The 24,133-nt window shown below is 44.6% G+C and overlaps 1 protein-coding gene across 18 annotated transcripts; it reads right to left on the minus strand.

Annotated features, from left to right (window-relative positions):
• Nucleotides 1-262: 262 nt before the first annotated feature.
• On the minus strand, nucleotides 263-22,924 carry LOC110531923 (uncharacterized). 18 transcript variants are annotated; one of them, XR_016483207.1, is made up of 9 exons: nucleotides 22,638-22,753; nucleotides 18,271-18,380; nucleotides 14,807-14,891; nucleotides 10,779-10,974; nucleotides 10,422-10,490; nucleotides 9,364-10,315; nucleotides 8,250-9,073; nucleotides 4,006-4,182; nucleotides 263-1,190 (listed from the first exon to the last, which is right to left on the minus strand). XR_016483207.1 is itself a non-coding variant. In XM_021615408.3 (9 exons), the coding sequence occupies exons 1-9, from the start codon at nucleotides 22,733-22,735 to the stop codon at nucleotides 940-942; spliced, it is 2,832 nt and encodes a 943-aa protein (XP_021471083.1). In that variant the 5' UTR covers nucleotides 22,736-22,783; the 3' UTR covers nucleotides 263-939. The 18 variants fall into 18 exon arrangements, 14 of the variants coding, with proteins under 14 accessions (XP_021471083.1, XP_090040213.1, XP_021471084.1 ...); XM_021615408.3 differs by having other exon boundaries at nucleotides 9,294-10,315; nucleotides 22,638-22,783; XM_090184087.1 differs by having other exon boundaries at nucleotides 9,294-10,315; nucleotides 14,724-14,891; nucleotides 22,638-22,779.
• Nucleotides 22,925-24,133: the final 1,209 nt, after the last annotated feature.

Below are 24,133 nucleotides of genomic sequence, written 5' to 3' on the forward strand. Positions count from 1 at the left end.
GTTTGGAAGGTTTCGTTCAATTCTAAAGGGGTGCAGAAAGTGAATTCATATGGAATTCAACGACCGTATGGCAAAAAATAAAAGCTTTGCATGAAGCCTCTTTAGTGATGAGTCGCACCTAAAACCGACATGGGGGGTTTCATAATACGCTACAGACGTTTGTGAAAAGACCGACTTTCGGGATGTCTCACGGCGCTTTAGCTCTGCCACCTTTCACTGTGGAAGGGCGACATCAAACTGCTTATTACCGTAAAAAAATGAATTTGATGGGTATTTCTTTATTATGCTAATTAGATTTGAACAACCATCAGAGTTGGTAAAAAAAATATATATTTCGCATGCCAACATATTAGGCAAGAATTAAGAGAAGGCTGACCGTGTCAGGCAAAAATTATGTCAAACACTACACTATTGCAACATACAGTCACGTCTGAAGCGTGTTATAGAGTTCACAGCTGGCAATGCCTCATAACGATTAATCATTTGCAACAACGTCAAAAAGCGCCATCACTATCTTTCCTTTGCAGTACCTCAAACTGTCGTGATAACAAGACATTGAGTTTGTCAGAGCAGTGACTTAACATCCTAAAACCTACTCTGAGCTAGGAGTTTTCTAAAAAGCTTTTAACAGGATTCCTTGGGCCTTTTCTGAGACACTTTGTGGATAGGGCCCCAGGTTACAGGAGACATTTCAACTAATCTCAATTAATTATCGTTTTGACTCTTGAAGTCAACATTACAGATATGGACTAATATTGAACTCCTAGTCCCAGGTACGAGTCTTTAAAATTAAGTCGGAGGTCAGGTTAATTCAGGAGAAAACCAGTAGACTGCGCTTACTTCGCCAGGACCAGAATCAGGTCACTCCAGATCGTAGCAGTCGGTTCTCAACCTCTCACATCTCTCACTTCCTTTCTCTCTCTCTCTTCCCATCCCTATCTAACAGAGTGCCCCTTGTCCTGCACTCTCCTTCCGGCCTTGTTTCTTCAGTAGCTGGATGCGGTTGTGGCAGTAAAACTTGATGGCCCTCCAGTCACGCTGGTTGCTGACCAGCAGAGGGCAGAGGTGCAAGCAGCGCTCGCAGTCTGCCTTGGCTGGCACGCGCAATTCCATGATGTTCCTCTTCAGGTGCGTCTCCACGGCGACTCGCTCCGCCTCCGACCAGGGCCGCTTCAGCACCCCACGCTTCCCTGGGAACACAGGACAGACTCATATGTATCAATTACCCAAATCCAAATCCACAGAGCACCGGACCCCTATTCTATACAGTGCCTTCACCAAGTATACACACCCCTTTACTTTTTCCACATTTTGTTGTGTTACAGCCTGAATTTAAATTGATTACAGCTGGATTTTTTGTTCACTGGCCTAAAGACAAAACCACATAATGTCAAAACAGATTTAATTATTATACATTTAAATTTTTTTAAGCTTCCAAATTAATTACAAATGAAAAGCTGAAACCGCTTTGTTATGCTAAGCCGAAATAAGTTCAGGAGTACAAATGTGTGTCTACATAATACGTTTCATGGACTCACTGTGTGCAGTAAAAAAATTGGATCTTATTGAACGCAAACACATTTACCAGATGTTATTGCAGGTGTAGCGATATGCTTGCGTTCCTATCTCCAACAGTGCAGGAATATCTAACAATACACACAAAAAAAGTATAACATCTATTCTAATAATAAATATACAGTTGAAGTCTGAAGTTTACATACACCTTAGCCAAATACTTTTAAACTCAGTTCACAATTCCTGACATTAACCCTTGTAAAACGGACGTTAAGACACTAACAGCTTACAGACGGTAGGCAATTAAGGTCACAGTTATGAAAACTTAGGACACTAAAGAGGCCTTTCTACTGACTCTGAAAAACACCAAAAGAAAGATGCCAAGGGTTCCTGCTCATCTGCGTGAACGTGCCTTAGGCATGCTGCAAGGAGGCATGAGGACTGCAGATGTGGTCAGGGCAATAAATTGCAATGTTCGTACTGTGAGACGCCTAAGACAGAGCTACAGGGAGAGAGGACGGACAGCTGATCGTCCTCGCAGTGGCAGACCACGTGTAACAACACCTGCACAGGATTGGTATATCCGAACATCACAACTGCGGTACAGGAAGGCGACAACAACTGCCTGACTGAGAGAGGCTGGACTGAGGGCTTGCGGGCCTGTTGTTTGGTGAGGACCTGTATTACATCACCGGCAACAACGTCGCCTATGGGCACAAACCCACCAAACGCTGGACCAGACAGGACTGGCAAAAAGTGCTCTTCACTGACGAGTCGCGGTTTTGTCTCACCAGGGATGATGGTCAGATATGCGTTTATCGTCGAAGGAATAAGTGTTACACCAAGACCTGTACTCTGGAGTAGGATCGATTTGGAAGTGGAGGGTCCGTCATGGTCTGGGGCGGTGTGTCACAGCATCATCAGACTGAGCTTGTTGTCATTGCTAGCAATCTCAATGCTGTGTGTTGAAGGAAAGACATCCTCCTCCCTCATGTGGTACCCTTCCTGCAGGCTCATCCTGACATGACCCTCCAGCATGACAATGCCACCAGCCTTACTGCTCGTTCTGTGCGTGATTTCCTGCAAGACAGGAATGTTAGTGTTCTGCCATGGCCAGAAAAGAGCCCGGATCTCAATCCCATTGAGCACGTCTGGGACCTGTTGGATCGGAGGATGAGGGCTAGGTCCATTCAGCCCCAGAAATGTCAGGGAGCTTGCAGGTGTTTTAGTGGAAGAGTGGGGCAACATCTCACAGCAAAAACTGGCAAATCTGATGTAGTCCATGAGGAGGAGATGCACTGCTGTATTTAATGCAGCTGGTGGCCACACCAGATTACTGACTGTTATTTTTGATTTTGACCCCCCTTTGCTCAGGGACCACATTATTCTATTTCTGTTTGTCACATGTCTATGGATCTTGTTCAGTTTATGTCTCAGTTGTTAAATCGTATCTTCATACAAATATATACACATGTTAAGTTTTCTGAAAATAAACAGTTGACAATGAGAGGTTACTTTTTTTGCTGAAATATATACACACACATTCTATCTCTGGGAAAGTATTCTGACCCCTTCAATTTTTACGTTAGACTTATTCTAAAATGTAATTGTTCGTTTTTGTCCCCTCAATCTACCATTATGACAATGCAAAAATGTTTTGCTAACCTTTTTGGGATAGGGGACAGCATTTTCACTTTTGGATGAATAGTGTGCCCAGAGTGAACTGCCTCCTACTCTGAAGCTAATATATGCATAATATATTAATATTATTGGATAGAAAACAGTCTGAAGTTTCTAAAACTGTTTGAATGATGTCTGTGAGTATAACATAACTCATATTTACAGGGGAAAATCTGAGAAAAATCCAACCAGGAAGTGGGACATCTGAGGTTTGTAGTTTTTCAAAGCTTGGCCTACCGAATACACATTGAGATATGGATGAGGATGCACTTCCTAGGGCTTCCACTAGATGTCAACCGTCTTTAGAAACTGGTTTGAGGATTCTACTATAAAGGAGGGGCTCATACGACCTCTGAGTCAGTGGTCTGGCAGAGTGCCTTGGTCTCATGACACGCGATCCCACAATATCAATGTTGCCAGCTAACGTATAAGAGGGAATAGTAGGCCTAGTTGGACAAGGCACATGATGAAAGTTAGGTTAAGTTGCCTAAACATTAATTATTTAATACACTAGTATGTGACTAAAATGGCTGTGACTAAAACAATAAAAAAAATTGTCCAGTTTTAGTCGACTGAAAACAAAAACTAACAAAGGATGAAATTACTCAAATGTGACTAAGATTTCTAGATTTTAAAAGATCAATAGGTGTTAGGAAGTAAACGAGTCGCTTGTCAAGTCCCTTGTTGATCAAACTTGTCTGACGCTAGCACCCACTTTCTCACAAAAATAACCTATTGTTCAAAACAATTCACCAAAATATGCATTAATACACAAAGCATTGGGTAGGCCAAAAATACAATGGTACATACCGGACTTGGGCTGGATGCTTCTCCTTTTGTGGGCCCCAGGGAGCGGAGGGTTGACAGAGGGAGGGGGTCCTTTTTTCTTGCGGGGGGGTCGACCTGGTCGCTTCTTCACCACCTCCACCTTCTCTGCCTCCCCATCCGAGTCACCTGAGAAGGAGTCTGCAGAGTTACCCGACATCACTGTTGGATAGGGATAGAAGAGGGAGAGGGCACATATGTCAACAGGAATATAACATACAACATGCTTTGTTCATTCACCAACACCTTACTTACAAACTCAGCAAAAAAAGAAACGTCCTCTCACTGTCAACTAAGTTCATTTTCAGCAAACTTAACATGTGTAAATATTTGTATAAACATAACAAGAGTCAACAACTGAGACAAACTGAACAGGTTCCACAGACAGTAAAAAAGGGGGGTCAAAATCAAAAGTAACAATCAGTATCTGGTGTGGCCACCAGATGCATTAAGTACTGCAGTGCATCTCCTCCTCATGGACTGCACCATATTTGCCAGTTCTTGCTGTGAGATGTCACCCCTACTCTTCCACCAAGACACCTGCAAGTTCCCGGACATTTCTGGGGGGAATGGCCCTAGCCCTCATCCTCCGATCCAACAGGTCCCAGACGTGCTCAATGGGATTGAGATCCGGGCTCTTCGCTGGCCATGGCAGAACACTGACATTCCTGTCTTGCAGGAAATCACGCATTGAACGAGCAGTGTGGCTGGTGATATTGTCATGCTAGAGGATCATTTCAGGATGAGCCTGCAGGAAGGGTACACATGAGGGAGGAGGATGTCTTCCCTGTAACACAGTGTTGAGATTGCCTGCAATGACAACAAGCTCAGTCCGATGATGCTATGACACACCGCCCCAGACCATGACGGACCCTCCACCTCCAAATCGATCCTGCTCCAGAGTACAGCCCTCAGTGTAACGCTCATTGCTTCGACGATAAACGCGAATCCGACCATCACCCCTGCTGAGACAAAACCTTGACTCGTCAGTGAAGAGCACTTTTTGCCAGTCCTGTCTGGTCCAGGGACAGTGGGTTTGTGCCCATAAGCCACATTGTCGCCGGTGATGTCTGGTGAGGACCTGCCTTACAACAGGCTCACAAGCCCTCAGTCCAGTCTCTCTCAGCCTATTGCGGACAGTCTGAGCACTGATGGAGGGATTGTGCTTTCCTGGTGTAACTCGGGCAGTTGTTGTTGCCATCCTGTGCCTGTCCCGCAGGTGTGATGTTCGGATGTACCGATCCTGTGCAGGTGTTGTTACACGTGGCCTGCCAATGCGAGGACGATCAGCTGTCCGTCCTGTCTCCCTGTAGCGCCGTCTTAGGCGTCTCACAGTACGGACATTGCAATTTATTGCCCTGGCCACATATACAGTCCTCATGCCTCCTTGCAGCATGCCTAAGGCATGTTCATGCAGATGAACAGGGACCCTGAACATCTTTCTTTTGGTGTTTTTCAGAGTCAGTAGAATGGCCTCTTTAGTGTCCTAAGTTTTCATAAATGTGACCTTAATTGCCTACGGTCTGTAAGCTGTTAGTATCTTAACGACCGTTCCACAGGTGAATGTTCATTAATTGTTTATGGGTCATTGAACAAGCATGGTAAACACAATGAAGATCTGTGAAGTTATTTGGATTTTTACGAATTATCTTTGAAAGACAGGGCCCGTTTTTTTTTACAGAGTTTACAATGTAAAAGGACTTGGAGCGTTTTACTCTGGAATTTACACTTGAGGTCGACCGATTAATCTGAATGGCCGTTTTCAAGTTTTCATAACAATCGGAAATTGGTATTTTTGGACACCGATTTGGCCGATTTAAATGTTTTTATTTAACTAGGCAAGTCAGTTAAGAACACATTCTTATTTTCAATGACAGCCTAGGAACGGTGGGTTAACTTCCTTGTTCAGGGGCAGAACGACAGATTTTTACCTTGTCAGCTTGGGGATTTAATCTTGTAACCTTACAGTTAACTAGTCCAACATTCTAACCACCTGCCTCTCATTGCACTCCACAAGGAGTCTGCCTGTTACGCGAATGCAGTAAGAAGCCAAGGTAAGCTGCTAGCTAGCATTAAACGTATCTTATAAAAAACAATCAATGAATCATAATCACTAATTAACTACACATGGTTGATGATAATACTAGTTTATCTAGCGTGTCCTGCGTTGCATATAATCGATGTCGCTGCTCCAACGTGTACCTAACCATAAACATCAATGCCTTTCTTAAAATCAATACACAAGCATATATTTTTAAACCTGCATATTTAGTTAATATTGCCTGCTAACATGAATTTATTTTAACTAGGTAAATTGTGTCACTTCTCTTGCAACAGTAAATGCAGCAGTTTGGGCCGCCTGGCTTGTTGCGAACTGTGTGAAGACTATTTCTTCCTAACAAAGACAACCAACTTCGCCAAACGGGGTTGATTTAACAAAAGCGCATTTGCGAAAAAAGCACAATCGTTGCACGACTGTACCTAACCATAAACACTAATGCCTTTCTTAAAATCAATACACAGAAGTATATATTTTTAAACCTGCATATTTAGCTGAAAGAAATCCAGGTTATCAGGCAATATAAACCAGGTGAAATTGTGTCACTTTTCTTGCGTTCATTGCACGCAGAGTCAGGATATATGCAACAGTTTGGGCCGCCTGGCTCGTTGCGAACTAATTTGCAAGAGTTTTACGTAATTATGATATAACATTGAAGGTTGTGCAATGTAACAGCAATATTTAGACTTGGGGATGCCACCCGTTAGATAAAATACGGAACGGTTCCGAATTTCACTGAAATAATAAGCGTTTTGTTTTCGAAATGATAGTTTCCGGATTCGACCATATTAATGACCGAAAGGCTCATATTTGTGTGTAATTATGTTATAATTAAGTCTATGATTTGATAGAGCAGTCTGAGCGATGGTAGGCAGCAGCAGGCTCGTAAGCATTCATTCAAACAGCACTTTCGTGCGTTTTGCCAGCAGCTCTTCGCTGTGCTTCAAGCATTGAGCTGTTTATGACTTCGAGCCTATCATCTCCCGAGATTAGGTTGGTGTAACCGATGTGAAATGGCTAGCTAGTTAGCGGGATGCGCACTAATAGAGTTTCAAACGTCACTCGCTCTGAGACTTGGAGTAGTTGTTCCCCTTGCTCTGCAAGGGCTGTGGCTTTTGTGGAGCGATGGGTAACGCTGCTTCGAGGGTGGCTGTTGTCGAGAGGGACGGAAGCTATACCGTTACACTGGCAATACTAAAGTGCCTATAAGAACATCCAATAGTCAAAGGTATATGAAATACAAATGGTATAGAGAGAAATAGTCCTATAATAACTACAAGCTAAACTTCTTACCTGGGAATATTGAAGACTCATGTTAAAAGGAACCACCAGCTTTCATATGTTCTCATGTTCTGACCAAGGAACATTAGCTTTTTTACATGGCACATATTGCACTTTTACTTTCTTCTCCAACACTTTGTTTTTGCATTATTTAAACCAAATTGAACGTTCCATTATTTATTTGAGGCTAAATAGATTTTTATTGATGTATTAAGTTAAAATAAGTGTTCATTCAGTATTGTTGTAATTGTCATTATTACAAATAAATAAATAAAAATAATCGGTATCGGCTTTTTTTGGTCCTCCAATAATCGGTATTGGTGTTGAAAAATCACAATCGGTCGACGTCTAATTCACACACTTGTAATGAGCAAACAGTAACATAACAATGTCTGATAAGGACAGATTGTTGTACTGCAGGCAATGGAATCGCAAGGTGCAGTATTCAGAGCTCCCATCTATTTAAAATGTTATTAGTTTGCTCACAACTGTGACATAGCGAGAGAAGAATCGCCCTCATGTCACCTCCCCAGTGTAAAGCCTCCGTTATTACTGCTTTATTAACAACTTACAAGTAAACATACCCATAGTGAGCATGACAAGCATACTCATATTAAACAAAGCTATCAATTACTCTACTGCTGATCCATCTCAGAACCTCCTTGTTTCCTCCTCTCCTCCATCATCAAAATGAGAGAAAATTTGGAAGATTACTAGTTCACACTTAAATGCAATTCAACTTTTCTCTTGTATTCCCTTCTGAAGGTAACTGGTGCAAACCCTTCATGAACAGAAACGTTATTTTTTTAGGGATGGCGTTCTGTCATGAATTAGCAGTAAGTGCTAGTTTCGTCATACCAGGGCCGAGTTCCCGGAAGTGTCTCCTTACCATCCAGCTCCAGACAAATGTGCTGCAGGCTCATCCCCCTGAACAGCACGCCCTGCCGCTCCCCATAAAGCACCACCCTGCCCACATGTCCCATCAACGCAGGGTCTCGGCCTATCGTGGAGCAGCTCTGGGTTACTTGATACTCCCGCTGCAGGAAGTCTTCCAGGCGCTTGCCAGCCGCCCCGCCCGGCAGGCCCTGCCCCTCACCTTCCTCCAAGAGCAGTAACTGAGTAAGGATGGCCACCTGCCGGCGCACTCGCGTTTGGGTCAGCACTCCGGGATTCTTGGCGCCGCTGGCACGTGCCAGGTTGCGCAGCAGGTCGGTGCCCCGGAGCGGGGTGGCGAGCGAGTGGAAGGGCCGGGAGAAGACGTAGGGGCTGTGGGGGTCCACGCCCACATTGGCAGAGGTCTGAAGGAGCAGCTCCATGCAGGGCTCGCAGTGCGGGGGCAGGATGAGGGGTTGGATACGCCCCCGCTTACCCAGCACACCTGCCCGGGGGAGGTGGCAAAGCACCTGGCGCTCGAATGGGGAGAGGATGGCCTCTAGGCCAGTGGGGGGGTCGTTGGCCAAGTTAGCCTGGGTTGGGCTCGGTGTGGTGGTGCGGTTGTGGTAGTCCTGGGTGGTGAGCTTGGCCACTTCGCACTCACGGTGCCGGTTGTAGAGGATAAGTAGTGCCAGGCTGGAGTGGCAAAGTAGGCGCCAGGCCTCGGCCGAACTGGGGGAGCGAGATAGGGACAAGAAGGAAGAGTGTTGCTGCCGGCGGAGGAAGAGCACCAGGCAGGAGAGGGAGGATAGGAGAGGGGGCATGTGATGTCTGTGAGAGCTAGAAAAAGGAGAGGCAGAGAGAGGGAGCGTGAGAAAGTAAAAACAATAACATGTCAAAAAGTTATATTTTTACTTTATCTTTATCACAACAATAATGATATAATTGCAGAATATGCTGTCATTTCTCAAGCAGTTTTGATTCAGAACATCATATTTCACATTTCAGTTAGGCCCGACTTTCTTTCCAATGCAGCAGAACCATATTATCCATCACATACCTAGCCATCTCGACACTCTTATTCTCAGGACTATCCCCTTCCCCAACTCCACACAGCTCCAGCTCCTCACCCGGCTCTTCTTCCTCCGGCTCGGGGGTAGAACGTGGACGTATCTCTTCCTCCTTGCTCCTGAAGCACTCCTCTGTTTTCTGCTGCTCCTCCTTTGCTCTCTTCGGCCTGCGGCCCCTCCTGGCTGGTATGGGCAGACTTTTAACCGGTGCCACTGCAGGGGCGAAGCATTGCTTTGGCGTCTGCACCGATAAGTTGGAGACTTTCTTGGCCACAGCCGACTGAGCAGACAGTGAGAGCGAAAAGGAGACTGCCCCCGAGGAACTTCGAGTGGCCGGCGCATCCCTCTCTCTCTCCCTGGAGAAAGGAGGGGGAGGGGCGGGAGCGGAGGATGAGGAGGGCTGGGGGGAGGCGAAGGTATGGCCATGAGAGGTGGTGGTGGTGGAAGAGTGAGGATGGGAGGAGGAAGAGGAGGAGTGTGTGTGGCGTGTGGCTAGATCCATGGCCGCCCTGACCTTTGGCTGGTTGGCATGGTGTTTCTCCAGGTGGCGTACCAGCGAACGGTAGTGGCGGCCGCAGTAGGAACAGTGCTGCCGTCGGCTGACAGTAGTCCCGCTGGAGCTGCCAATGTTTATGTTGATGTTGTTGTTGATATTGGTGGTGGGGGGCGCCAGGGTAGTGGCGGCCTGAGACTGGGTCTGGGCCGGGGAGGCAGCTAATCGGGAGGATAACAACGAGCAGGGGTGGCCGGGTCCCACCCTGGGATTAGCGGCGCTGTTCTTCTTGGTGGTGACCGTGACAGCTATCTTGCGCTTCTTTCGGCGACTGAGCATACGGCCCCTCAGCTCCTCCATCTCTTCTTCATCATCATCATCATCATCGTCGTCGTCGTCATCTTCTCGGTCTGAGTCGCTGGGCTCAGAGTGGGTGAGCGGGGAGGAGGAAGGGGAGAGGGACCAGGAGGGGGTGAGGTAGTCAGAGAGAGACAGAGGGTGGGGGCCGGGCTCTTCCTCCTGTTCGGAGACAAACCCCAAAACAAGACAAAAGAGACTTTGTAAATACCCTCTGTAACCAATAGATTAAATGAGCTTGAGGTAGGGTCACGACCGTTTTGATTACCTTCTTAATGTTATTGTCTGGGTTAAAGCTGCAGTCAAACCCTCGCGAAGACACAGAGCTATGGAATCCCTAGAATATTCATAACACAACCAAAAGGCTTCAATATAGATTCAGAGCATTATTATCTGAGTGCCACAGCAATTACACTGGGCATTGCAATGTTTTTTCTTAGAACAAAGAGACAACATGAATGCAACTAATGCCTACAGATGAACAACTTCAATTTTGATGTGTATAAGGTTGCTGTTAGTCAGAAGCCATCACCTCTAACAACAATAATTCCCCAAGTATATTTAAGAATGGCTGAAATGGGTTTGCGATGAGTTAAGCTGGTGATGTTATCAGCAGGTCAATCACCATGGCGTTCTCTCCCCAGTCCGTCAGGCTGTAGTCCACCGTGATCTCCTCCCCTTTGGCGATGTCATGGATCGCTATAACGACCAGTCGCACCTGGCTTCCACAGTGCACCTCTCGGATTCTGCAGTTGGGCGGGGGGTGGAAGAGCACTGGCCCCTGGACACCACTCGCCCCCTCCTCACCCAGCTCCGACACGCTGTACAGAGAAACACAGTAACGTTACATACCAGCCATTCGCCATTGGATTGGTCCTGGAGAGATACACAGTGTGCCGCCTTTTGTTCTACTCCAGCACTGACACACCGGATTTCACTGATCAAGGTCTTGGTGAGGTGTGGGCCATTCTACGGTAAAGGATTTGCGCTTTGACTCAGTTTTTTTACTTAACAAATGTATGCCAAACAAAAAATATGAATATTTTGAACAAACCATACAATGATATGCAAGACTAATTGTGACAATTTCCACTGAACATTTTTCAAAAACAAATTAAGTGGAAGGTTTATGCGACCACATTTCCAAAAACTTCTAAATATCTGCTCCGAATTAAAATTCAAACATGTAAGCAATTTTTTTTTATCCCCATTAGCTGCTGCCAAGGCAGCACACCAATACATACCTACAGCACAAAATGTACAATCACACCATACAACAATATTAAAACGTACAGTGTGTGTGTGGGCTATCGTGTGTGTATCCTGTGCTGTACTCAGTACTGTATTGTACTGCTATCCGAACATCTCATTCCAAAAACATGGGCATTAATATGGAGTCGTCCCCTCCTTTGATTCTATAACAGCCTCCAGTCTTCTGGGAAGGCTTGCCACTAGATGTTGGAACATTTCTGCGGGGACATGCTTCCCTTCAACCACAAGAGCATTAGTGAGGTCAGGCACTGATGTTGGGCAAATAGACCTGGCTCGCAGTCGGTCTTCAAATTCATTGAAAGGTGTTTGAAGGGGTTGAGGTCAGGGCTCTGTGCAGGCCAGTCAAGATCTTCCACACCGATCACGACAAACCATTTCTGTACTGACCTTGCTATGTGCACGAGGGCAGTGTCATGCTGAAACAGGAAAGGGCCTTCCCCAAACTGTTGCCACGAAGTTGGAAGCACAGAATCATGTAGAATGTCATTGTATGCTGCAGCGTTAAGACTTTCATTCACTGGAACGAAGGGGCCTAGCCCGAACCATAGACAAACAGTCCCAGACCATTATTCCTCCTCCACCAAACTTGACATATGGCACTAACATTCGGACAAGTAGCGATCTCCTGGCATCAGCCAAACCCAGAGTCGTTTGTCGGACTGCTGGATGGTGAAGCATGATTCATCACTCCAGAGAATGCATTTCCACCCTTTCCAGAGTCCAATGGCGGCGAGCTTTACACCACTCCAGCCGACGCTTGGCATTGCGCATGATCTTAGGCTTGTGCACGGATGCTCGGCCATGGAAAAAACTATTTCACGAAGCTCCCGACAAACAGTTTCTGTGGTGACGTTCCTTCCAGAGGCAGTGTGGAACTCGGTAATGAGTTTTGCAACCGAGAACAAAAAAAATGTACACGCCAAACGCTTCAGCACTCGCCGGTCTCGTTCTATGTGATTGTGTGGCCTACCACTTTGCGGCTGAGGACGTTGTTGCTCTGAGCCATTTCCACTTCACAATAACAGCACTTACAGTTGACTGGGGCAGCTCTAGCAGGGCAGACATTTTACAAACTGACTTGTTGGAAAGGTGGCATCCTTTGACGGTGCCACATTGAAAGTCACTGAGCTCTTCAGTATGGCCATTCTACTGTGAATGTGTGTCTTTGGAGATTGCATGGCTGTCTGCTCTATTATATAATCTTTCAATAAGCAAAAATATTGGATATATTATTGAAGCTGGTGTACAAAACCGAAAGTAAAAGATGCAAAAATGTAACTTAACGCGATGCCTAGAAATAACGCGCATAGAACATATCTACAGCATCTTAGACCTGCTTTCAATGAAAACAACAGATCTATAACTCACATTTCTATGTGAATTTGGTTGGGTCGCCAAAAAAATACATTTTGCAGCGTTAATCCCCTTTTAATTCAGGCTGTAACACAAAATGCAGAAAAAGTAAAGGAGTGTGAATAATTTCTGAAGGCACTGTAATAAATCCAATGTGAAATGTGATAACTATAGTATCTGTATCTAGCACTGAAAAATATAATCCATTATTCTATCTAAAAATCTCTCCCTAATTTCTGAATCACGCTTGTAATGTCAGTAGGCTACAGTTAGTTACCTATGCTTCGGCGGTGGGAGGAGCAGGTAGCCTACACGGACAGAAAGATTTTCAGCTGGCAGGCAGACACTGGAATACGTTTGAGTGACAGATTGAGGGCTTTGCATAGGTGCCTTGTAATGTTTTTTTGTGGGACTGAAAAAAGAGAGTCCCGGAACATAAAATAACGTTATTAACCAGTTCCCATGCTTTTAAAATAACAGTTCACTTTCGTTCCCGGTTCTGTTCCTAAATACCAACCCCTGGTTATGTGTAACCCAAGTATGCCTACTAGGCTAGGTGTACTCTGTAGCCTAGGCCTACTTACGTATGTGTATATGTTTGTTAATATTTTTACCATAATTTATACTGAACAAAATGATAAGACGCAACATGTAGTGTTGTTCCCATGTTTCATGAAGCTGGAAAAAAAAGTCCCCGAAACATTCCATACACAAAAAGCTTCTCTCAAATGTTGTGCATAAATTCTGTTTACATCACTGTTAGTGAAAATGTCTCCTTTGCCAACATAAACTATCCATCTGACAGGTTTAGCATATGAAGAAGCTGATTAAATAGCAGGACCATTACACAGGTGCACCTTCTGCTGGGGACAATAAAAGGCCAAATATGCAGTTGTGTCACAACACAATGCTAGAGATGTCTCAAGTTGAGAGCGTGCAATTGGCATGCTGACTCCAGGAATGTCAACCAACGCTGTTACCAGAGAATTTAAATGTTAATTTCTCTACCATTAGCCGAAGTAGAGAACTTTGGCAGTACCTCCAACCACACCAGCCCAGGACGTCCTTTTCCGGCTTCTTCACCAGCGGGATCGTCTGAGGCCAGCCACCCGGACAGCTGATGAAACTGTGGGTTTGCGCAACCGAAGGATTTCTGCATAAACTGTCAGAAACCGTCTCAGGGAAGCTCTTCTGCGTGCTCGTCGTCCTCACCAGGATCTTGATCTGACTGCAGTACAGCGTCGTAACCGACTTCAGTGGGCAAATGCTCACCTTCGATGGCCACTGGCACACTGAAGAAGTGTGCTCTTCACAGATAAATCCCGGTTTCAACTGTACTGGGTAAATTGTGTCGTGTGGGCGAGCAATTTGCTGATGTCAATGTTGTGAACACAGTGCCCCATTGTGGCGGTGAGGTTATAGTATGTGCAGGCATAAGCTACGGGCAATGAATACAATTGCATTTTATTGATGGCAATTGAATGCACAGAGATAGTGACAAGATCCTGAGGCCCATTGTCACGCCATTCATCCACCGCCATCACCTGATGTTTCAGCATGATAATGCACGGCTCGTGTTGAAAGGATCTGTACACAATTCCTGGAAGCTGAAAATGTCCCAGTTCTTCCACGGCATGCATACTCACCAGACATGTCACCCATTGAGCATGTATGGTATGCTCTGGATTGACATGTAAAACAGTGTGTTGTAGTTCACGCCAATATTCAGCAACTACGCACAAACTGTGTCATAGTCACGATTTTAAATGCATTATCCACGTGTGGTTGTTTCTGGGGGGGGGGGGGGGGGTTTAATCGTCAAATAAATCAAAACAAAAAATGCAACTACAAAAAAAATGTAATTGCATCAACATTTCATTGAGCAATTTCTAGATAAGATCAGAAACATTTAATGTATTTCTCATCAAGCTTGATATCCTCTTACCTTTCATTATCACATATTGGCTGTCGGTTTCAGAAGAACACATTTTTTTAAGTGTAATTGAGAAATCCTATTGTCTCTCTCACCAGAGCTGGGAGGGGTCAGCAAGGTAGTAAGGGCTTCCGGGTGGAGGCAGTCTGTCCTCCGCTCCCTCTGGGTACTGCCCACCACCTAGAAGAGTTACACACAGGTAAGAACAGCAGCACACATTTAACCCAATGTTTACAGTGCCTTGCGAAAGTATTCACCCCCCTGGCATTTCTCCTATTTTGTTTCCTTACAACCTGGAATTAAAATGGATTTTTTGGGGGGGGGGGGTTGTATAATTTCATTTACACAACATGCCTACCACTTAGACAAGACATAAGACAAAAAACTTCAGTTTGCATAACTATTCATCCCCCCAAAATCAATACTTTGCAGAGGCACCTTTTGCAGCAATTACAGCTGCAAGTCTCTTGGGGAATGTCTCCATAAGTTTGTCACATCTAGCCACTGGGATTGTTGCCCATTCTTCAAGGCAAAACTGCTCAAGCTCCTTCAAGCTGGATGGGTTCCACTGGTGTACTGCAATCTTTAAATCATACCACAGATTCTCAATTGGATTGAGGTCTGGGCTTTGCCTAAGCCATTCCAAGACATTTAAATGTTTTCCCTTAAACCACTCAAGTGTTGCTTTAGCAGTATGCTTAGAGTCATTGTCCTGCTGGTCCCAGTCTCAAATCTCTGGAAGACAAACAGGCTTACCTCAAGAATTCCCCTGTATTTAGCACCGTCCATCATTCCTTCAATTCTGACCAGTTTCGCAGTCCCTGCCGATGAAAAACATCCCCACAGCATGTTGCTGCCACCACCATGCTTCACTGTGGGGATGGTGTTCTCATGGTGTTGAGAGGTGTTGGGTTTGCGCCAGACATAGCATTTTCCTTGATGCCCCAAAAGCTACATTTTTGTCTCATCTGTCCGGAGTACCTTCTTCCATATGTTTGGGGAGTCTCCCACACGTCTTTTGGCGAACACCAAACGCGTTTGCTTATTTTTTTCTTTAAGCAATGGCTTTTTTTGGGCCACTCTTCCGTAAAACCCAGCTCTGTGGACAGTACGGCTTAAAGTGGTCCTATGGTCAGATACACCAATCTCCGCTATGGAGCTTTGCAGCTCCTTCAGGGTTATCTTTGGTCTCTTTATTGCCTCTCTGATTAATGCCCTCCTTGCCTGGCACGTGAGTTCTGGTGGGTGGCCCTCTCTTGGCAGGTTGTGGTGCCATATTCTTTACATTTTTTAATAATGGATTTAATGGTGCTCCGTGGGATGTTCAACATTTAGGATCTTTTTTTATAACCCAACCCTGATTTGTACTTCTCCACAACTTTGTCCCTGACCTGATTAGAGAGCTCCTTGGTCTTCATGGTGCCGCTTGCTTGGTGGTGTTAGACTCTGGGGCCTTTCAGAACATGTGTATCATGTGACAGATTATGTGACACTTAAATAAAGTCCACCTGTGTGCAATCTAACTAATTATGTGACTTCTGAAGGTAATTGGATGCACCAGATCTTATTTAGGGGCTTCATAGCTAAGGGGGTGAATACATATGCACGCACCACTTTTCCATTTTTTATTTTAGAGAAGTTATTTTTTTCATTACACCAATATGTCCAGAATGTAATAATATAATATGTCCATTACATTACCATAATATGTAATATTATAATATGTCCATTGCATGAAATCCAAATAAAAATCTATTTAAATTACAGGTTGTAATGCAACAAAATAGGAAAAACACCAAGGGGGATGAATACTTTTGCAAGGCACTGTACTTACACATACATTTTTGCTCACCCATCTACACACAACAACCCATAATGACAAAGTGAAAACATGTTTAGACATTTTTGCACATTCATTGAAAATTAAATAAACAAATATGTAATTTACCTAAGCATTCACACGCAGAGTCAGTACTTTGTAAAAGCACCTTTGGCAGTGATTACAGCCGTGAGTCTTTCTGGGTAAGTCTCAATTATTATTTTGTATTTATTTAAATGTAACCTTTATTTAACTAGGCAAGTCAGCTAATAAGAATGTGTTCTTTACAATGACGGCCTACCCTGGCCAAACCCGGACGACGCTGGGCCAATTGCGCACCGCCCTACGGGACTCCCAATCACGGCCGGATGTGAAACAGTCTGGATTCGAACTAGGGACTGTAGTGATGTCTCTTGCACTGAGATGCACTGCTTTACACCACTGTGCCACTCGGGAGCCCCCTCTAAGAGCGTTCCACACCTGGATTTTACAACATTTGGCGATTAATCTTTTCAAAATTGGTTAATAAGCTCTGTCAAATTGGTTGTTGATAATTGCTAGACAACCATTGTTCAGGTCTTGCCATAGAATTCCAAGTAGATTCAAGTCAAAACTGTAACTTGGCCACTCAGGAACATTCACTGTCTTTTGTTAAGCAACTCCAGTGTAGATTTGGCCTTATGTTTAAGGTTATTGTCTTGCTGAAAGGATCCAGGTTTTCCTCTAGGAATTTGTCTGTGCTGAGCTCCATTCCGTTTGTTTTTATCCTGAAATACTCCCCAGTCCTTAATGATTACAAGCATACCCATAACGTGAGGCATCCACCACTACGCTTGAAAATATGGGGAGTGGTACTCAGGAATGTGTTGTATTGGATTTGCCCGAAACAAAACACTTTGTATTCAGGACAAAGAGTGAAATTGCTTTGACACATTTTTTGCAGTATTACAGTAGAGCCTTGTTGTATACAGGATGCATGTTTAGGAATATTTTACTCTGTACAGGCTTCCTTCTATTCACTCTGTCAATTAGGTTAGTATTGCGGAGTAACTACAAAGTTGATGCATCCTCAGTTTTTCTCCCATCACAGCCATTAAACACTAACTGTTTTAAAGCCACCGATGGCCTGATGGTGAAATCCCCGAGTGGTTTACTTCCTCTCCGGAAACTGAGTTAGGAAGGACGCCTGTACCTTTATAGTGATTGGGTGATTTGATACCATCCAAAGTGTAATTAATAACTTCACCATGCTAATTAATAACTTCACCATGCACAAAGGGATATTCAATGTCTGCTTTCTTTTAACCATGTATCAATTGGTGCCCTTGTTTGCAAAGCATTGGAAAACCTTCCAGGTCTTTTTGGTTGAATCTGTGTTTGAAATGCACTGCAACACTAAGGGACCTTACAGATGTGTGGGGTACAGAGATGAGGTAGTCATTCAAAAATCATGTTAAACACGATTGTTGCAACTTGTTAAGCAAATTTCTACTCCTGAACTTATTTAGGCTTGTCATAACATAGGGGTTGAATACTTACTGACTCAAGGTATTCCAGCTTCACATAGTTTTTTATGAGTTTGTAAAAACTTCAAAAACATCATTCCAGTTTGACATATTGGGGTACTGTGTGTAGGCCAGTAACAAAGTCATACTGTAATACAACATTTAGAAAAAGTCCAGGGATGTGAAATACTTTCTGACGGCACATGATAGGGTGTCTGTCTGTGCGTGTGTTTACCCGGACTGTAGCTGTGTTCAGACAGACTTTCCTCCTCTTCATCCTCGGTCACGTAGGCCTGGTCACACACCTTCACAGGTGTACCCTTCCTTTTTCTCCCACACACCCGCCTACAAAACACACGCGGGGTTCCTTTAGCCCTTGTCCATGACTCTCAGTTCCATTACACATAAGAGTCATAGGACAAAGGAGTCTTCGGTACGTGGGAGTTTTGTTAAGTGCCCAAACGCTCAGTCTGAATATTAACATGCATCGCTTGCGGTACAGGTTTTGGGAGCATAAGCGAGCGTATGAGCGAGAAATAATAAATAAATAAAAGTTGCATTGATTCACACCTTTATAGGGTTAGCGTTCCCACGTGGCCATATCGCCATTACAGCGAGTGTTTACGGCAGACAGATGGAAGACAGCTAATTAGCACAAGTGGTCCCTCTATGTAGCATGCACCGAACACCTGTGTGTAACTGAAGAAGGTCCCCAGAAACATGTCATCACTGAAAAATACTGTCGGATACAACTGTAATAAAGCCATTTAAAACAGTGTACAGTAAGTGTATATTTTGCATTTGTGAAATTACTTTTAATGTGATATAAAAGGGCCTTTATGTTTCTAGAACTGTATGGCAATTTAGAATCCATTCACATTTAGCTTGAGTATTTGGCTGCCAGAGAAAGTCTACCTCTGAAGATATCGTATAAGGTCCTTGGACCTTAAGGAGTAACTTAAGGGTAGGGTACATCTTGGGCTAGGGTTCCCTTCAGATTAAGAACATTTCAGGTAAAATTGTACTGCATAGAGCAGACAGATTTATGTTGTCGATGACAATAATTACATTTCTAGATAGAGGTAGCGTTCTCCTGGCATCCGCCAAACCCAGATTCTTCCGTCGGACTGCCAGATGGTGAAGCGGGATTCATCACTCCAGAGAACGCATTTCCACTGCTCCAGCGTCCAATGGCTGTGAGCTTTACACCACTCCAGCCGACACATGGCATTGCGCACGGTGATCTTAGGCTTGTGTGCGGCTTCTCGGCCATGGAAAACCATTTAATGAAACTCCCAACAAAAAGTTGATTTCCAAGATGGCGTAGCAGTGCAGACGTGTTTTGTTCGTCCTCTTGTGTACTTCTGTATTTTTCGTATATTTCAATTTTATTTTCAATCTCTTCTCCATTTTAGTTCAATTATACCTTCCGGTAACCTGCCTCACCCATTGTGATATGGAACCGCTATTATTTTTAGACCTTATAGCAAGAACCACCTAGCCATCAGAAGCTAACCAGCTAATTAGCTACAAGCTATTTAGTCATTGTTAGCCACTGCTAGCGGCCTTTACCTTCTGCACAGATAACAGCCATTTTTATTAATATATTTTTTTAGCCTGGATAATACTCGCCAGCCTACCAGTAACGGACTGTCTCTCCACTACAACGCCGGATTCCTGCCGTAATTCCTCAACCATTACTCCTGATCTTCACAGCTAGCTAGCACCCACCGAGTTACCCAGTACCGAAGCTATCCCTGAGGCCCACCTCCAGGTCTACTCAGTTGTTCACCCGGACTCCACCCAGACACAGCTAGAACACACTACTCCACCGGATCCTTGCCGTAAGCTCTGGACATTGGCACCGGATCACCGCTGCTACCGAGTGGCTGTAGTGGCTAATGCCCCTGCCCCGAAGCAAGCACCAGTTTGCAGTGACCCAGGCGCATCTCCCGGCTAGAAAACAAAATTACTACAACTAAGATACCTCTTTCGTCATCTGGCTTGGATCCTTAGTCGACACGGCGCCCCGCCGCACCACTATGACTGGTCTGCCACGAATACTCCATCCGCTGTGCCTTCAACCGGCCTCCGTCGGACGTCGGAGCACACGCTTCTACTAGCCCCGGGCTACTAACTTTAAACACCATGTCGCCCGAATGCTAGCGTAGTAGCGACTACTCCGCGGCTTCCCTGTTCCATCTATTGCTGTCCTCTGGACCCTATGATCACTTGGCTACATAGCTGATGCCTGCTGGACTGTCCATTAATCACGGTACTCCATTCGGTTTATTTTGTTTTGTTTATCTGTCGGCCCCAGCCGCGAACTGAGGCCCTGTGTGTAGTTAACCGACACTCTCTGCCCATTCATCGCCCTTTTACCTGTTGTTGTTTTAGCTGATTAGCTGTTGTTGTCTCACCCGTTGTTGTCTTAGCTAGCTCTCCAAATCAACACCTGTGATTACTTTATGCCTCGCTGTATGTCTCTCTCATATGTCAATATGCCTTGTATACTGTTGTTTAGGTTAGTTATCATTGTTTTAGTTTACAATGGAGCCCCTAGTTCCACTCATTATACCTCTGATACCTCCTTTGTCCCGCCTCCCACACATGCGGTGACCTCACCCATTATAACCAGCTTATCCAGAGATACAACCTCTCTTATCATCACTCAGTGCCTGGGCTTACCTCGGCTGTACCCGCACCCCACCATACCCCTGTCTGCACATTATGCCCTGAATCTATTCTACCACGCTCAGAAATCTGCTCCTTTTATTCTTTGTCCCCAACCCTATAGGCGACCAGTTTTGATAGCCTTTAGCCGTACCCTCATCCTACTCCTCCTCTGCTCCTCAGGTGATGTGGAGGTAAACCCAGGCCCTGCGTGTCCCCAGGCACCCTCATTTGTTGACTTCTGTGATCAAAAAAGTATTGGTTTCATGCATGTCAACATCAGAATTCTCCTCCCTAAGTGTGTTTTACTCACTGTGCCAACCTTGATGTCCTTGCCGTGTCTGAATCCTGGCTTAGGAAGGCCACCAACAATTCTGAGATTTCCATACCCAACAACAACATTTTCCGTCAAGATAGAACTGCCAAAGAGGGAGGAGTTGCAATCTACTGCAGAGATAGCCTGCAAAGTTCTGTCATACTTTCCAGGTCTATACCCAAACTTCTAATTAAAAAAATTAACCTCTCCAGAAATAAGTCTCTCACTGTTGCCGCCTGCTATCGACCCCCCTTCACCCCCAGCTGTGCCCCGGACACCATTTGTGAATTGATTCTGGAAGGATATTGACCTCATCCCATCAGTCGAGGAAGCCTGGTCATTCTTTAAAAGTAATTTCCTCACCATCTTTGATAAGCATTTGGGACACTAAAGTCCATGGAGAACAAGAGCATCTCCTCCCAGCTGCCCACTGCACTGATGCTAGGTAACACGGTCACCACTGATAAATCTATAATAATCCTATGACGGTGTCACATTGAAAGTCACTGAGCTCCTCATTCTACTGTCTCTGGAGATTGCATTGTCTGTGTGCTCGATTGAATACACCTGTCAGCAACAGGTGTGGCTGAAATAGCCGAATCCACTAATTTGAAGGGGTTTTCACATACTTGTGTAAAGTAACTTGCATTTACATCTGCCACATTATGAATACGCAATTTCTTGCTATCAAATAACCCCAAGAAAAGTCTACCGGCACTTGTAGTAAGGCATTTTCTACTACCATATTGAATAATTTAATCACAACAATGTTATTCTAATAGTGTTTCTAAAGTTAAATTCAAAACAGCAACGAAATAGATATGGCATTAACAATTGGGATGACAGTATCAATATAATTTTAACATCTGTCTATCAACAAATTGAATCAAATCCATAAATAATCTAAATAATCTGATAAAGAAACAAAATAACAGCTTTATAAAATAAACATTTGACAAACCCTAATAGCAGACCTATATAAAATGCGCCCCACTCCACACACCTGAAATACCTTTGCATCCCTCATTCGCTCCCCCCCCAACAACAACATCAGTTTGAATAAAGATGATCTAGCTAGCTACCAAAACATCTGGTATGCAGGTGTGGTTTTAATGAAATATTTACAAATAATGAATAATGTATCTCGCTAGTTAGCAAACGTTAGTTATCAGAATCAAGTAAATGCAATTAAATCTAGATAGCTAGTCAGTTAGCGAAGATTTCTGCTCTGTCGATATAACTAACCTAACGCGTTAGCTGGCCGGACAAGCTAAAATGGCTAGCTGGCTGGCTATTGAAATAACAGACAGCCCATTACAGCTGGCCAGCTTCCAAACGAAAGAGCAACATCATACGGCTTAATCGGCGTTAAGAGAAGTGGGTGACGGTAATTGTGGATGCTTGCACATACTAAACTAGTTAGTGATCCCGAAGCGAAAAAGCACTTTTGCTGTGTTTCATTTTTGTCAGCAGAATCATCACGCGGATGGAAGCCTGGAACTAAACAAACACACGCTTAGGCAGGGCTTTGCGTTCTACTTCACTTTAAACAAAGTAACGTTAGCAAGTGATCAGATACACAACAAAAATGTATTTCCCAGTAAGCTATTTACCCCCGGGGCGGCGGCGGTGGCGGTTTGCTCCCATCCCCGTCACTGTCGAGGGTCGGTGGCTCCCGGTAGTCAAAAGGCGACCGTACGTTCTCCGCCATTAGGACTGCTCTCCTACCCGTCCTCGCGCTCCGGTAGTTTGCCCAACGCGCATGTGCGAGGATGCAGAGGTTTATGGCAAAATGGGGGTAGAATAGCACAATTACAATGGGTAGGCCTGTACTTTTTTGCCAATTTCTTTAATAAAAGGTATGCCTATGGCATACTGTCTTGAATTGACAGAGAAATCTATGGATATAGCAGCCCATAGCCTAATTTCGTCTGTCAAACAGACCTACTTCATTTCTTAAATAGGAAGAAATAGGCTCCAACACAAGCCCTCTTGTTGTTCGTAAAGTCTAAAGAAAATGAAGACTGTTGAAATTAATTATGCCTACTTTCAGCACCTTGAGCTGGTTACTATGGGACGTCAATAAATTCCCAATAATTAAATTATTGATTTGTTATACGGATGTCAATTCGTAATCCCATCCCATCTTTTTGTTAGGTTAATATTTAAGAAAATAAAATGGATTCGATAATGCTAGAGAAAAAGCTGTAAAATACCCAGAAAAGACGTGAATCTGATACATATGGGGATACGTTTCATTTCTTTGGTTGAGCTACAACTTTCTATAGCGGAGGCGACAAAACATAGGCTTTGCTTGGGAAGTAATCTAATTCTGTCACTATCAATTGATTGATCTTTCACTTTGATTCATAAACTTAGATTTCCAAGTCATATTGACATTTGGGCTTTGTAGTCAGACGACCACAACCGACGAGTTCCACATTGCTGGGGGCTAGCTGAGAACAAGGAAGAACGCCAGCAGCTTTAAGTCTCAGCCCTTCCTCTTCACTGATTTGTGCATGACATAGAGCCTGAGTCCAACATTCCATTCAACGTTAACTGGCCACTAACTATTACTGGGGCACTAACTAGTACTGGTGCATAAATACATTGATCCAGAGTGTGAGCAGTTCCTCGAGCTCCTGAGCAGTTTCTCAGGCAGGGCAGGCCCCAAGTCGGCAAGCAAGATTCGCATGGTAAAGCTTAGGCCAGCTGTTACTCTCCTTTCACAGAAGGAGTACCTCTATGGGGGAAGTTGCCAAACGATGCTCGTGTTTCACCTGGGAGCACTGTCATTGTTGAGCCTGCTCAGCCCTTAAGGACTTTCTGTTAGAGAAAGTCCTAACACCCATGTGGGGAGATTGCTGGGTCCCAAAGAAAGTCCTGAACGCATCACTGAACCCGGTCACACTGCGCCGCAACGCCAAGCTAGTGGATGTCTCTCCTTGCCTAGCAGTGGAGAACCTGCCCGTCACTCATGGGCTGCAATGTCAGTGTGACACCCCAAGTCCTGCCATTTCCTCACAAAGGATGGCTGACCCCACACAGCTGTTGACAGACTATGGTTAGAGCGACGTGGATATTGAGAAGTGAAGTATCTGCTGATTGG

This window comes from Oncorhynchus mykiss, chromosome 9, assembly GCF_057628025.1.
Source record: "Oncorhynchus mykiss isolate SJ-2025 chromosome 9, ASM5762802v1, whole genome shotgun sequence".
NCBI classification, from domain to species: Eukaryota; Metazoa; Chordata; class Actinopteri; order Salmoniformes; family Salmonidae; genus Oncorhynchus; species Oncorhynchus mykiss.

Bases quoted from the DNA above. Each gene is read 5' to 3' on its own strand.
- LOC110531923 (XM_021615408.3), bottom strand. From the start codon at position 22,735: ATGGCGGAGAACGTACGGTCGCCTTTTGACTACCGGGAGCCACCGACC. The intron at 10,975-14,806 runs GTGAGAGAGACA...TTCTCTGTACAG, and splicing joins GCTGACCCCTCCCAGCTCTG to CGTGTCGGAGCTGGGTGAGG. The intron at 10,316-10,421 runs GTAATCAAAACG...GTCTCCGAACAG, and splicing joins CAGACAATAACATTAAGAAG to GAGGAAGAGCCCGGCCCCCA.